Below are 14,787 nucleotides of genomic sequence, written 5' to 3' on the forward strand. Positions count from 1 at the left end.
CGTTGGTGGCATTTTTTACTTGTTAATTCTCATTAAATTTTGTTGTTATTAACTTATACAAATTATGTTGATTTTTTAATGTCAATGTAACACTACTATTCGCACTAATATTGGCTAAAGTTGTTGATGTTATATATGTTTAAGTAAGTATACAAACAAAACGTATAACGTCGGCCTTATTGTGAAGGGTTTTTGATTGTTACTGATAACATAATTTAACTATATAGGAGGTACCTACTACATGTCTAAAATGTGATTTTTGGTACCATCGAGCAATAAATTATCGTTTGTTAAAACAATATTATACTTCCTATTGTTTATGTTTACCGAATCATAAATCTATACTCCTTATCTCGTCGTCGTTGCATTTGTTTCATGCGGTGGTGTGACTAAACGTTCATAATAGGTATTGAGGGGGACACAGACTATATGACATTTTTTTTTTATTAAGTCTGTGGCGAGGACGTCGCTAGAAAAATGAACGTATTCTACGTGGTCGTTTTGACGTAAGCCATTTCGTCGACACCATCAAAAAGACACGACCAGAAGGCGTGTAATTTTTCGTAAATTCTTTCAGATCCGCCACGGTACTGTCGTACCGGGTCGTTTCAGCGGGTACGAAATTGGGTGAATTGTGCTCGTCGTCAACGCCTCAAAACAAATGCTTGAGTGCCAATAAGACCGATGGGTATCGAGTGGCTTGCAGTGGCGGTTTTCGAGAGGATTACTCAATCGAAGAGTGAGTAAGTCTCGGGTGAATATTTGCATATTGTACCTTCTACAACTACACCCATATAGGTACACAATAACATTGTATTGAATCCTTCTATGATATGAGTGGCTTACAAGATTTTAAAGATAGCAATTCCCTGCACTTAAAAATTTATTTCAATAAAATATTTCATGAAACATAAGTTTTTAATTTAGTAATTTACAAACATTAAAGATATATAGTCACAATTATTTTTCGTGATAAATGTATTGTATAGTTTTACAATAATTTATGGTTTTTTTTTTTTGTTTTTGAAGACATTTTTTGCAGTAGAAAAATGCTTTGATTTTTAACATTATATATTTTCTGGTAGGAAATAAAATCTAAAGTTATACGAAAACCGGAATTATCACACAAAATTAGTTTTTGATAAAATAAATTTTCTTATTTTGACGTAATTCAAAAATGAATAATTTTAGAAACTTAAAAATTTAACAAATATTTATACTATTATTTTTCATAGATGAAATGATTAAATTATATAGATTAAATGTAATTCTCAAAATATTTTGAATTTTTCTAAACAATTTATTTTAGATATTTAACATTTTTAATGTGTTCTTAGTATTTCTATACATATTGATAAACAATTTCTGGTTTGGTCATAAACCTTAAAAATTTAATCACTAAGTCGCTTTTAAGTAATTTAAAACTAAAATCAAAAACTCTAAATAATATATTAATATTATTAACATACCTATTTTATTTGTAAACATTTGAAGTTTGAAATTTCGAAAAAAGTAACTCTAAAACATTCGTCAGAGCTTAATATGTTTATGTGTATAATATATTCGATAATTATATTTTCAATACATAAACATTAATTTTAAGCTATAACTTATTTTTACCATGAACTTATTCACACAACTATATGGTAAGCAAGGCTGGGCAAGTTAATAATTTTTTTTTAACTTAGTTAAGTTAAGTTAATATGCATCAATAAGAAAAAGTTAAAAGTTAATAAAATTTTTGGTTAACTCATCTAAGTTAAAAGTTTATATATATATTTTTTAACTTTTTAATAAGTTAAAAGTTAAAAAAAAGTTATTTTTTTATATGTTAGCGTTAGGTTAGGTTTATTTATAATTTAATTATTTATAAAATAACGTAACTTATATTTTATTAAAAATAACTCCTTATTTATTAAGTTAATATCAATAAACATCAGTTAAGTTAAAAATTAAGTTAATGAAAATTAAATTCAAAAAAGTTAAGTTAAAAAGTTAAAATTAACTTAACTTTTAACTTAATTTTAATTTTTTAACTCGTTTATGCCCAGGCTTGATGGTAAGGTGGTATTGACTTAAAAGTTATAATAGGTAATTATAATTAATTAAATAAATATATACTTTTAAAATAATTAAATATGAATAATATAATAAATGCAATGTTTTATTATGCTTTTAGTATATTAAAAAATAATTTAAAAATGAATCGCAATAATTATGTTTAATTGAAATACTATCCATCGCTGCATATAGGCATTTAAGATCAACACCAAAATGTATAAAAAAAAAAGTAGATACATAGTAGTATGTAGGCCATTTAATTAGTGTTTGAAATAACTATTTGTCAGTTATTTTTTATTTCAAATGCTTACGCTCTGTCATTGGCCGTTGGACCACTTCGATCCAATTATGTCACTGCGTCCTTATCCAAAACTCGTGAAGTTGACGATAACCAAAAGCAAAATCAAAGAGATTGTTGGTGAGTTTCCAGAGTTCTTGCACAACTTAAAGGTAAATATCTCGGTCTTGACAAATTGACACAATATAATATGTTAAATTTATAAGTAAAATTATAGGAGCTAAAATTGGCAAAGCATGTTTATTTTGTATACACACACATACATACACATACATATTCAAATATAGGTATTTATAGATATTTATTTATTCGTTTAGCAGCCAGCAGGTAAACTAAGTATTCAGTGGGGAAATATAAAAATGTATTATTTTAACTCACCATTATAAAATTTAAGATGAAGAAAACATTTTTGGAGTTATATATCATACGTTTTAATTTTTAGTATGAATCACTTACATTCAATAGTAGGTATATGTATTCGCGACAGTTTTAGGGTCTATTTTTTTTAAATAAGTGACTTTTTTTGAATACATCATACATCTGATAAGTATATTAATACACTTATAGATATTTAACTAGGTAAAATATATTTTTAATTGGCCTTAAGCGTCGATATTATTATTTATAAATAAAAATGAGAACTAAAAATAGTTTAGTAATTTTCATTAAATTACCAAACCGTATTAAGGTCTGGTAGGTCACTTACTTGACTTAAGAAAAGGTTGGTAGGTCACCTGCCAAACGAATGCCAATATATATACGTCTGTATAATATAACAATAGTATGGCCTGTAAAGTAATTAAAGTTAGTTTGTATAATTTATGTTAATACCACCATGTAAAAAGTTACTTAACATTATAATTTATCATAAAACTGACGTCGGTATATAATATCTACACTATATACCTAATATATCCACTTTCAAAACGGAACTAAACGAAAAAGTGTATTTTAATAGACAAATTCTATAGACTATTTTAATATTTTAACATATTTTTTTATCTTTGCTTCTGTTTTCTGTATGTTATTATTTTTGAAGAATATAGAAAAAATACCGATTAAAAACACAGTTCAATTTTCTTCTTTACATTTTATTAGTGAACGAATTATAATAATTTGTGTCTCTATAGGTATCAAACGTAAAATTATATGTTACGGTTTGTTCTGGCATAAGTTACTAATTACTACTGTGTTAAGTAGTGATCGTAAATTATTATACCTATAACTATTACAGCAGCTATAGTTATGTATAATCATGAACTAGAAAATCATCCAAAATAATCATACACTATAATATTTGGCTCCATAAATGACATTTTAAAAATAAATATTTTGGAGAATTAAAAATTAAAAACTAAAATTAATTAATTTTTATTTATTTAGTTTGTATTCCTTAAACATCTAAAATCAATTAATTATAGATACTTTATATATACAAGATAATTTAAGTGGAATTATTAATTTTCATTAAGTAAATAGCATAATAGTCTGTTGTTATAGGTATTTACTTACTTGTATTAAAAATATATGTATTGGTATGTAATGTGTATGGCATATATTATTATGTAATATGTTTATGTGTTATAGAGGGAAGTGTAAATAAAATTTGAGCTTGTGGGTATTAGAAACATTTTTTGTGCTATGGTTATTTGTCCATATGGTCAAAAGGTCAAATTATAGACTATTAGATAAGTAACTATCCTAGTTATTTTTTTCTTGTATAACCTTTCGTTTTTCCCCGATATTTGTACGGGTTGGTAATATTTTTTTATTTTGTTGGATTTTTTCAATAAACTATGTATTGGATATACAGAAAGAGAAAATGTATTACAATTTGGGTTGTATACCCGTACATAGGTTGTTTACACGTCATAGTGTAATAACTAGTATCTTGAGTTCATTTTTGTTTGAAAAACATAATCACTTTAAAATGTATCTAAACGTATTAAGTAGATGGATTTTTCTAGTAAACTTAAAAATTTTTCAAAACTATATGATAAAAATTTAAATGAGAACTTCATTGAAAATCAGTATTTGATAGAGAGCTTTTAAAAATCCAAACAATTTGTATTATAATCGAACATATTCTTATTTAAAAATAAACCATTTACTACGGTAATTGTGTAAAAAAGACTATATCTTTTTTTACCAATTTATTTATTATAATATGATAATACTAAATAAATGAACGTTTTTGAACAAAAGTAATTAAATTGTGAATTAAATATGAATTAAATTGGTATGTAACAATAATGAAATAAAATATAATAAAATAAAAACAGACTACGATTGTGGATTTATTAATTTGATTATGAATGATTGGTACCTTTTGAAAGAAGTGGATTTTGAACTGATGATACGAGGAAAACTAGAGGGCCAATGGTATGATCAAATCTGAACGAATTGGGATAAAATATTAAACATTGATGGTAATGAATAGTAATTGTTGTTTTTGGTATTGATTTTGCATAGGTTTTTTTTTAATTATGTACGATCGGAAGATACTTTAGTTAGTGAAATATCTAGAAATATTTGTGGGGTAACAAACTTATTCAAGATGATTTATCTTTGAAAATTTAAAAATGTTTGTATGACGGACAACTTTTATAATTTGCAGTGTATTCACAGAAATATGACGCGCATTTGGAATTAAAACGTCTTGTATATATTTTGCTAAAAATTATGCGTTCTTTAGAAATTGATCTTTAGAAAAAAAAAATATAATAGGTACGTTATTTATGCGCATAAAAATAACAATTTATAAATGGGCAAATAGAAAATACTCTATTCCCCATCAGTTAACTCGGGTTCTTGTCGTCTCGTAACGCTGTATGTCGTTAACTGTATAGTATCATTAAGTTGGGTATGTACTTTACTTTTTCCTTATTAGGCCTGTTTTAAAATTCATTTGTCTGGGACTTCCACCTAGCGAGTCCAATTTTATTTATAGCGTTGAAAAATGAAACATAATTACTACACGGCTACACGGGCATTTACGTAGTTGATTTACGATTCAAAACAAATTTCCTACTCATCAGAAATTATCATCACAATTAAAAATTTAATTGTATCATAATATATTTTATAGGTACTATTGTATATTATTATTTTTCAATCGTTTGTTTATAGATATTATTTTCATTTAACTCATCAAAAATTGCACCCAGGATAATTAAAATAGAATAAGAATTCAAATTGTATTTGTTTGGATGTGGAATTTATATAAATTAACAAGATTTTATTTTAATTGCATAAAATAAATAATTAATAAAAATTGTGTAGTACTGTAATAAGATAATTGTAAATTAGAATATTTTTTATCGGTTTAAGTCCTGAGGGTTTTTCAGAATCACAATAATTAACTGAGAAAATGAGTGTAATTTGTTAAATGGATAATTGCATACTTTTATAAATATGCATATTTTATCCCTTTAATTTGTAAGTATCTGTGTTAAGCTAAAAATAGGTAAGTTCTATATTTTTTTAATGATGATTAATAATTATAGAGCTTCTTTTTCTTCTTTTATTTTTAATAAAAAATATTACCTAGTAAATAATAAAAATAATAAAGTTCCTATCGTGGGCTTTTGGAGTATAATATCAGAATGTCTATACTACCATAATATATTTATTTATTATTTTTTCTTTTAAATTAGTGCTTTTATAGTGTGTGCTGTATAATATTTTTATTTATAAATTGTAAGGACTTTTTCCCTTATCTCATTAATTATTTTGAAGTACATATCATATTATATTTTTATATTTAATTTTATCTAATATTTATGATTATTCATCAAAGCGTATTTTATTTGGGTATACAAATAGATAAGACAGCTATGTGGGTTACACGATAATGAGTAACTTATTTAGTTTGTGTTAATACTTAATATATATATACAATAAATATAACTATGCATAAAATATTGGTAAATGCTTTTTTGAATGATAATTTTAATCAAAACAAAAATAATGTGGAATTGTGTCAGTAAATTATATTTCTTAACTTAAATAAATAAAATAAAGTTTTTATCGACGGTTTTAAATATTTTGTAAACATATGTATTTAAATTATATTATATTTTTTATGAGTAGTTAAGCTATCGATTAACTTATGAAGTCGCATGCATATAACATACATACAGGGGTCAGTTGTATTACTATAATATAATGATTATATTTTATAAAAAAAAGTAGGTATAAACTTGTAAACGTAAATATTCTATTATAAAGTTGAATTATTAAATAAACATTACGATACTAGGTTTGTATTTACATCTAATTATTAAAATTGAGCATTAGTGTTAAAACTAACAAGTACATGACTTATTATGATACATGCATACGATTATGGAAAGCTTTCCATTGTAGGTTTTCGTAAAGTATTAAATTTATTTAGTATAGGTAGGTAGTGTTTTAAACTAGTGATGATAGTTAAATATAATGTATTTTTACAATATTTTAAAACGAAATAAATAAACTAATGTAGTATTTAAATCTGTATGTTAATTATAGACTTTAAATTTATCCCATTTAAACCTTGAGCGTGTTAAGTATAGTACATTTAAGTACTTAACGTCTTTGGAAGTCTTAGATTTGAGTTACAATAAACTCAATCACTTATACTCACCTACAACGGAATACTTACCGAAATTGAAACAACTTTGGTTAGCCGGTAAGTAATGGCTTAATGTTGTAATTATTAAATATTTTCATGGTTTTATCATCATACAATGAAATCGTTTATTTTTTAGGAGAGTCTTGGTTTTGTAAAAGTGATTTATTTTGGTTACTCCAACTCCACGTATCAAAAGATCCATTGAGTTTCAAAGTGATGGATTTCAACCGCATGACTTGTGGAGGATACAAATATATTGGAAAACCCGTGATCCCTGTATTGCGGTTATTAAGTGTATGTTTTATTAATAATTAAGAGAGAAAATGCTTACGTTTATTTAATATTAAATGAAGCCTTATAATGATTTGGCTTTACGTATAGTTAATAAAATTAATATAGTGGCGAAGTAATTACGAAATAGACGTATCATCTGAAATGACAGTTAAAATTTTTTTTGTTATTACAATTAAAAGTTTTAAGTTATTTTTCCAATATGAAAAGAAACGTTTTTCAATAATTTATTGCATATATGAATATTCATGTATGTTAATATATGTATTAAGACACATATAATATTTTTAGTAAAAATATTTAATTCAGCCATATATTTAAGATTATGACGTTGAGTCAATGAAAGATTATTTTAATTAAATTTTTTGATCACACATATGATTAAATGTTAAAACAAATAAAATAAAAAATTAAGTATACAATTATAAAATGTATGCGTTCTGTCAGGATTTGGAGAAAGAGTGTCCTAGCAGTCCTCCTGACTATTGCGTCTGTACGTTGGATAACGTAGTGCGTGGTAGGGGCGTATCGTTTTACTTACATCCAGTGATAACAGTCGACTGCAGTTATAGAGACTTGAAAATGTTACCGAAAATACTTCCACACAATACCACAACACTATTAGTCCAAGGCAATCAGGTAAAATATGTTTTGAAAATGTTAAAGTAGTAATTATCTATATAAATTTACGATCGTATAGTATAATATTTTAGTATTATTCTAACAGATTTGTTACTAAACTTTTGAAGCTCGCTAGAAACATAAACATTATTTTACCTGAAATGTTTTAATATATTTGTATAATGGGTTAGGTTAGGGGGTTGGTAGGTATATGTAACTGCACAATCCGTATATGATTTTTATTATTGTCATGCAGTAGTGATGAATGATGCTGGTGTTCTAACGTAGTTATAATTTAATATTTTTGGAAGAATTTAAAATTGGGAAACAAAATAAAATACGAATATTGATATTATGTAACTATAACCAAAATAAACTTTATCAATTTATCTCCTTACCGTTTCTGCAACACGTCACGTGAGAAAAAAATAAGCGAAAAAAGTGGATACATTTTTTTTTAGATTAGAACAGTTGCATAAACATATCTACGTATCAGTAAAAAATGTTTATAGAGGGCTTAGCCTGTCAAATAAATGAAATATACTATACTATTATTGTACATAATATATTATTAATGTAAAAAATCAACTTATAATTATTTTTTTTTTTAAATACAGTTTGTTGGTATTGACCTTCGAGCTTGGAAAAATAAGTAGCTCATCACAAAAAAAAAATCTCATTAATATCCTATAACATTTTTAAGCCCGCGTATTGTTGTATACGTGGACTTGTGTATTGAAAATCGGCTTAAATATAGTAATAAATACCCAAGGGTATAAGGGATAATATCGTAATAAATTAACAGCGTGTTTTGTACTATATCCTATTATAAATGGTAACAATTATTGGTAAATTTAGATATCCACATTGGACGATTTGCTTACCAATCGCTATTACACAAAACTTTTGGACATTCATTTGGACTACAATCGGATTAGTTCAATAAGCATATTAGAAGGATCACATTGGTTGTCACACTGCAGAGTTATGAGTTTTAAAGGAAACAATTTGACTAGTGTGTGTGATGAATTTTTTTTGTAATGAACCAAATCAAATATCTTACACATATTATTTTATTAAAGGTACCAACCTATGCATTAGATAATGCGTTCCAGCGAAATCGTAACATTGTTCAATTATATTTAGGTGCTAATCCTTGGCGTTGCAATTGTTTGTTCGCTCCAGCTTTCCAGGTATATAAGCATAAAAAAAACGGTTCATATTATGTTTTTATGTAACTTTTGTTTTTATATTTTTGGGATTTTTTTAAGGACTTTTTAGTTAAATATAAATCTCTGATAATGGATTTATCAGATATAAAGTGTTCATATCAGCAAAATGATGAATATTACTTAACTCCAGTAAGTGCTCTAAGAAAAATTATGCAACTATTTTATTATATTATTTAATTAAAATATACAGCCTGATTCGACATAAATATTAAATACTTATATAGCTATTGGCTATATTATATTATCAGTTTGTAAATCAACATACTATTTGTAGATTTATTTTTGGGTATTGTTTGTACCTAACCTAACGTAACAAAAAGTATAAAATATATTTTAAATCAAACTACGATAAAAGAAAATGTATAATCAGTATCATTTTATAATTAAACGTATAAAGTAAAATTTTTTGATTTTTCATATGTAGGTACATCAATTTGACATATTTTATAATCTTAAAAACGGTTTGATGAAAGTAAATAATATATAGGTACCTACCTAAATATAGTATACAAAAATAAGATAAATAATTTATTTTGATTTTGAGTTTTACTAAAGCTAAGAATTTTAGATTAAATGTTTTAAGCGTAATACATTTAATAATTAAAAAAAAACATATTAAAATATAAACTTTAACGTATTTTAGATTCACGATCTTCCCCGGAATACATTATGCAGAAATTCCGCGACGGACATGGTGAATTTTTGGGACAGTTTGAATGTATTGTTGGCTAGTTTGATAGTGGTTATCGTTTTAAAGTTTATTTACGATTATATTATGTATAAAAAATATGGAAGATTACCTAGGATTATCACATTATTACCTTAAACTCGTATATAATTTTTAAAGTATATGATTTAATAATTTTCATGTAACGTTCTTATATGTGTTTTATTTACTGTATTTTAATAAACATATTTGTTTGTTAAAAACGCCTCCAAATCTTAAAATACACTACGCAAACGATTTACACATAAATTAGTAGGTATAAGTATAAAAAATATGCTGTGATTGGTCACAAAACATTAATTAATATTTTCCATTTGGATTGAGTTTGAATTCTGATGACAACGATATATTGTTTTTTTTTTTTTTTTACAAAATAAATTTATTAATAATTTGTTCTTGAATGTTGTTGATGAAAAAAATATACATCATTAAAAGTGTGTGCATTTTTTTTGTTTTGTTTTTAATTAACATTTTTATTTGCTACACTTTCTGCTGTTCCACATACTCGTCAGCATAAACGAGACCCGATGTTTAATTTGTAAAAAAAATTCAAATATTATTAATGTCTAGTCAACATAAAAAAGAGGGCTTTGCTCTGTTTCTACATACAAAAGTTCTGAAATTAAATATAGCACAAACATGCATGAAATAAATTGTATATAATATGTATTGCTGAATACTAGGTAATCCTAAATCCCTGAACCACACCAATCGCTATTGGGTAACGTTTTATTTTTTCATCCTCTACATTTTAGTACACTATTTAATACACATTAATGGCATAATTATTTTTTATGCGATTACTTACAGATAAATTCAACAGGTTTCTCATATTTTAGTCAAAAAATAAAATGGTACTGTAAAAATGTGGGATTGAGGAGTGAGGACATCTTTCATATGGTGAAAATTCGATGACTCTCGAGATTAAATATTGGGACAAACCATTGTTGTATTAAATTAGAAAATTAAAAGTGACCATAATATAATACTTTAGACAATAAAGAAAATTATGTTTGGAGTTGAGTTATGTTTATAGTTTTTATATTTGTGTTTAATCAAAAAAGTAAAATATAAAAGATATAGTACAAAAATGGAGAATACGAATAAATATTTTTAATTTAATTTAAATGACTGTACTCATCGAAATTATTATTTCTACAAAATGTGCAAAATTAAGAAATTTTATATAAAAAGCTCACACATTTTTTGAAATATCTATTGTTATTAATCATTCATATATATTTTCGATTATATATAAGTTGACGAATACACTTTGAATACTTATTTCAAAAACGAATATCCATTATCTAAAGGTTTTTTTTTTCTAATATAAAAGTTAAAGAGACATACTTATAAATCCATAGAAATTTTTCTGTTTTTATTCTTGCGATTTTTTTTAACGATTTCAAGTTGATCTATTATAAAATAAAATAATAGGTAATATTAAAAGTATATATTAAATTAGTTTTGCTGTTGGACCTAATTTAATAATCTTTGTTAGTTTTCTCGTGTTTTTTGAAAAATAAACGTTTTTACATAATTTAAAAAGAGAATAAGAAAAAACTTGTTTGAAATTTGATAAGTGTATACATTGAGGATTTTTGTTCAAATTTTGAATATGTACTTAGTGCTTACAAATACTTACAAAATGTATAAAACGTTTTTTGAACGATCGAAAACTTGGAAATGACAAAACAGCCAAGTTTTAAAAAAGTTAGTCGAATTTAAACTTAAGTGAATAATTAAAACAGTTGATCTTATAAATTAATAATTAACAAATTACTTCCTAACTAGGCATTGAGAAAACTTGAATCAAACATTAATAATTTTGGACCCTAATTTTATAAACCTCAAAATACAGTAGAGCTTTGTATCAAATCATACATTTTGCTTGACGTTATAGTACCTACATAATTTTTCTAGCAAGAAGTTTCTATTAAAAATGAAAGGCATCTATATACAGTATACATAAATTTTCAGTGTAATCGATTCAATTAGATTACTGCTCAGCATTGTCAATCATACCTAATAAAAATTGAAACATTACGAATGTTTGGTCGACAGGAAAATAAAATTTTATTGTTACACAAAATTATTGAAATTAAAAAAAGTCTGAAATACGAGAAATATATTTTTTTTACAACATATTGTGATATATTATATAATATATATTTAATATTTTTTGTAACTTTAGTTTTTTTCTTTTTTCTACATTTTAACACAATTTATACATATTAATAATTTAACTATTTTACGATTAGATACCTACGAGCTACGCGTTTCTTTTATTTCAACCAGTAACTTAAATATTTATTGTAAAAAAAGGTAAGAAAGCGCATATATTGTTTGCACATAAAAAAAAATAGGTCACAATTTTGGGTAAGCTATTAGGGTAAAGTATTGTGGGTGTTATATTTAAAAATTTAAAATAACTATTTTTACATATTAGAAAGATAACTCTAAGTGGAAAAAATTGTGTTTAAAATGTTAATTTTTAAGCTACTAGTAAAAAAAAAAGAAAAATTATGATTTTTTAAATGCATTAGAATATTTAACTGGTATGAAATGACTTGACGAGTAAATTTTTTTTGATCTGTTTACATTTTATGGTTATTACTTTAAATTTATGCCATTATAAATGTTGAGAAAATAAATTTACAAATATCATGAAGTAAATATAGACAAATTGATAATAGTTGAAAAATGTATTAAGGTTATTTTTTCGCGATTAATATTTTTTTAATGTGATATTTCATAAAAAAGGTGATTTATGAATTGTAATTCACTGAATTAATCTTCGGTAAATTTAATGTCCCACTAAACTGGACATTTATTTCAATAATTTTATTAAGTTATTTTTCTTTGCCTTTGCATATATTCAGAAATCATTGGATTGAAGTTTGTTTTTTAGACATATTAAAATTTAACTAATTTTTATATTTTGTTACTAAATAAAAAATAAATAGTTACATTATATAAGTTTCATATTAAATGTAATATGAAATGTAATGATAAAAATTTTTAAAATCCAGAACTCACTACTATAATAGGTAGGTATCAAGTGTCATTAACTAGGTTATTGTAATAGATATTTATGCGAAAATAGATATTGAGCGAAGATGGATAATTTATAATTGTAAGATATTTTAATAGTTATATTCTTATATCATGTATTATTGTTTTTTTATTTATAAGTCGATACCTATGTATCCTACGTAGAATGGCTTGAATAGAATTGGTGCCTGGTGGTATAATTTGCTAAACATTGGTAGGTATTAAATATATTAAAAATTTCATTATGAATAGAAAATGATAAAAGTGAAAAAGGATGTTTTTAACATTTACATATATATTTACAATTACGTTAATATTTTACATCTAAAATAATTAGATATAATTAAACGGATAGACCAGTCTCACGGATGAAGGATAATATTTGGATTATAACAATTTCAGAATTGAGATTAAGAATAGAGAAGATAAAGTTAGTTTGATGTTTTGAGATTTTAAAAAATTAAAAAGAGTAAACGATTAGAGGATAAAGAGGGGCAAGTGAAGATGATATGGGAGAGGTCGCAAATTATCTCTTCATAGTGTTTAGTACAGTAAGGGATATCGTTTAAGAAAAAGTAAGTTATTACTTTAATAAAGAAATTGGAATTTATTATGTTTTAAAAAGAAAAATTCATTATATTTTAAACTTCAACAATTATTGCAGTTTTTTGGAATTCTAATTTTGAAAACATTTTTATGAAATTTAACCTTTATTTAAAAAAAGAGTGTTGGTTAAATTATATTTAGTTATTTTTGAGCTGCTAAAAAAATAACTTTTAAGACTTTGTATTCAATTATCAGGCATTTTAAACGATTATAAAGGAATTAATTTCAAAACTTCAATTAATATACATAGGAAAAACTGATTTTGTAATTAATAATCAATAGTAGATACTTAAAGTAAATAATCTTATTGTTTATAATTTATATTGTAGTCAAGTGAGTTGGGCATGAAACATAATCTATATATTGAGTTTGTTTTTCTTGTTATCTCCTCTAGATTTATTTACTGTAAGTATCAATTTCCAACAGGTCACTGAATTGCCCTGATATTTAATGGGCTTCACTGTATACAATTAAACTTACCTTGTGTCATGATTATACGTCACCGCGGTACTGGTAAATATAATTTTCGTGTCTGCAATTTGTATTTATTTCAGATTGTGAACCATTAATCATATATTTTTTTATAATTTTGTAATAAATATATTTTTTCAATAAATCCATCACTCACATTACTTTGACACACCGTAATCGTTATTGTTATTGACTTATAGTATTTTAAACACGCTTTTTATTGAGAATAATAAAAATTACAAGTTGTTACTTGAACTGAGGTTAAAATGTTAAAAATACGCAAAATGTTGTTCGTGTTATAGTTTTAATGGTGGATCTTCAAAATATCTCACTTTAAAATCATCCACATTACCAATATTCTATAGTACCTGTATACAAAATAGCATTATTCTTTATTAATATTATCCTTTATTTCATACATATGAATAATTAATTTTCAGACTTTTAGTGTTGATACCTCAAATTATATTTGCATTAGTTATTATTATAGATTAACCATAATAACATGCTTTTATTCTGAATGAGTATAATATAATAGTCAATAGTTATATACTCATATGTAAATATCCCGTTTTAGTTGTCTTTATTTTAAAACGCATAATCAACGGTAATATAAGTATTTATAATACAAATACCAGTATTTTTATTAAATAATAATAATAAAAAAAATGTAATAGACTGTTTAAAACGGACCGTCGAAACTTTTGATTAATAAGTTAGGTAAACGAATTAAAATAATATGCGTTCTGTACTACTGTTAGATATGTTTCTCTAATCTTAGTTAGGTCTTTTGTTATATTGAATTAAAATT

At 24.6% G+C, this 14,787-nt stretch overlaps 1 protein-coding gene across 3 annotated transcripts; it reads left to right on the forward strand.

Annotated features, from left to right (window-relative positions):
• Window position 1: 1 nt before the first annotated feature.
• LOC114126972 (protein singed wings 2) lies at window positions 2-10,821 on the forward strand. Of its 3 annotated transcripts, XM_050201939.1 has the most exons (11): window positions 2-143; window positions 228-506; window positions 578-739; window positions 2,349-2,511; window positions 6,872-7,031; window positions 7,111-7,268; window positions 7,713-7,904; window positions 8,745-8,903; window positions 8,969-9,079; window positions 9,158-9,247; window positions 9,762-10,821. In XM_050201939.1, exons 2-11 carry the CDS (start codon window positions 478-480, stop codon window positions 9,942-9,944), a joined length of 1,407 nt encoding a protein of 468 aa, XP_050057896.1. In that variant the 5' UTR covers window positions 2-143; window positions 228-477; the 3' UTR covers window positions 9,945-10,821. The 3 variants fall into 3 exon arrangements, with proteins under 3 accessions (XP_050057896.1, XP_050057897.1, XP_027846842.1); XM_050201940.1 differs by lacking the exon at window positions 228-506 and having other exon boundaries at window positions 28-143; window positions 578-743; XM_027991041.2 differs by lacking the exon at window positions 2-143 and having other exon boundaries at window positions 282-506; window positions 578-743.
• Window positions 10,822-14,787: the final 3,966 nt, after the last annotated feature.

The sequence above is a fragment of the Aphis gossypii genome, chromosome 2 (genome assembly GCF_020184175.1).
Source record: "Aphis gossypii isolate Hap1 chromosome 2, ASM2018417v2, whole genome shotgun sequence".
NCBI lineage: Eukaryota > Metazoa > Arthropoda > Insecta > Hemiptera > Aphididae > Aphis > Aphis gossypii.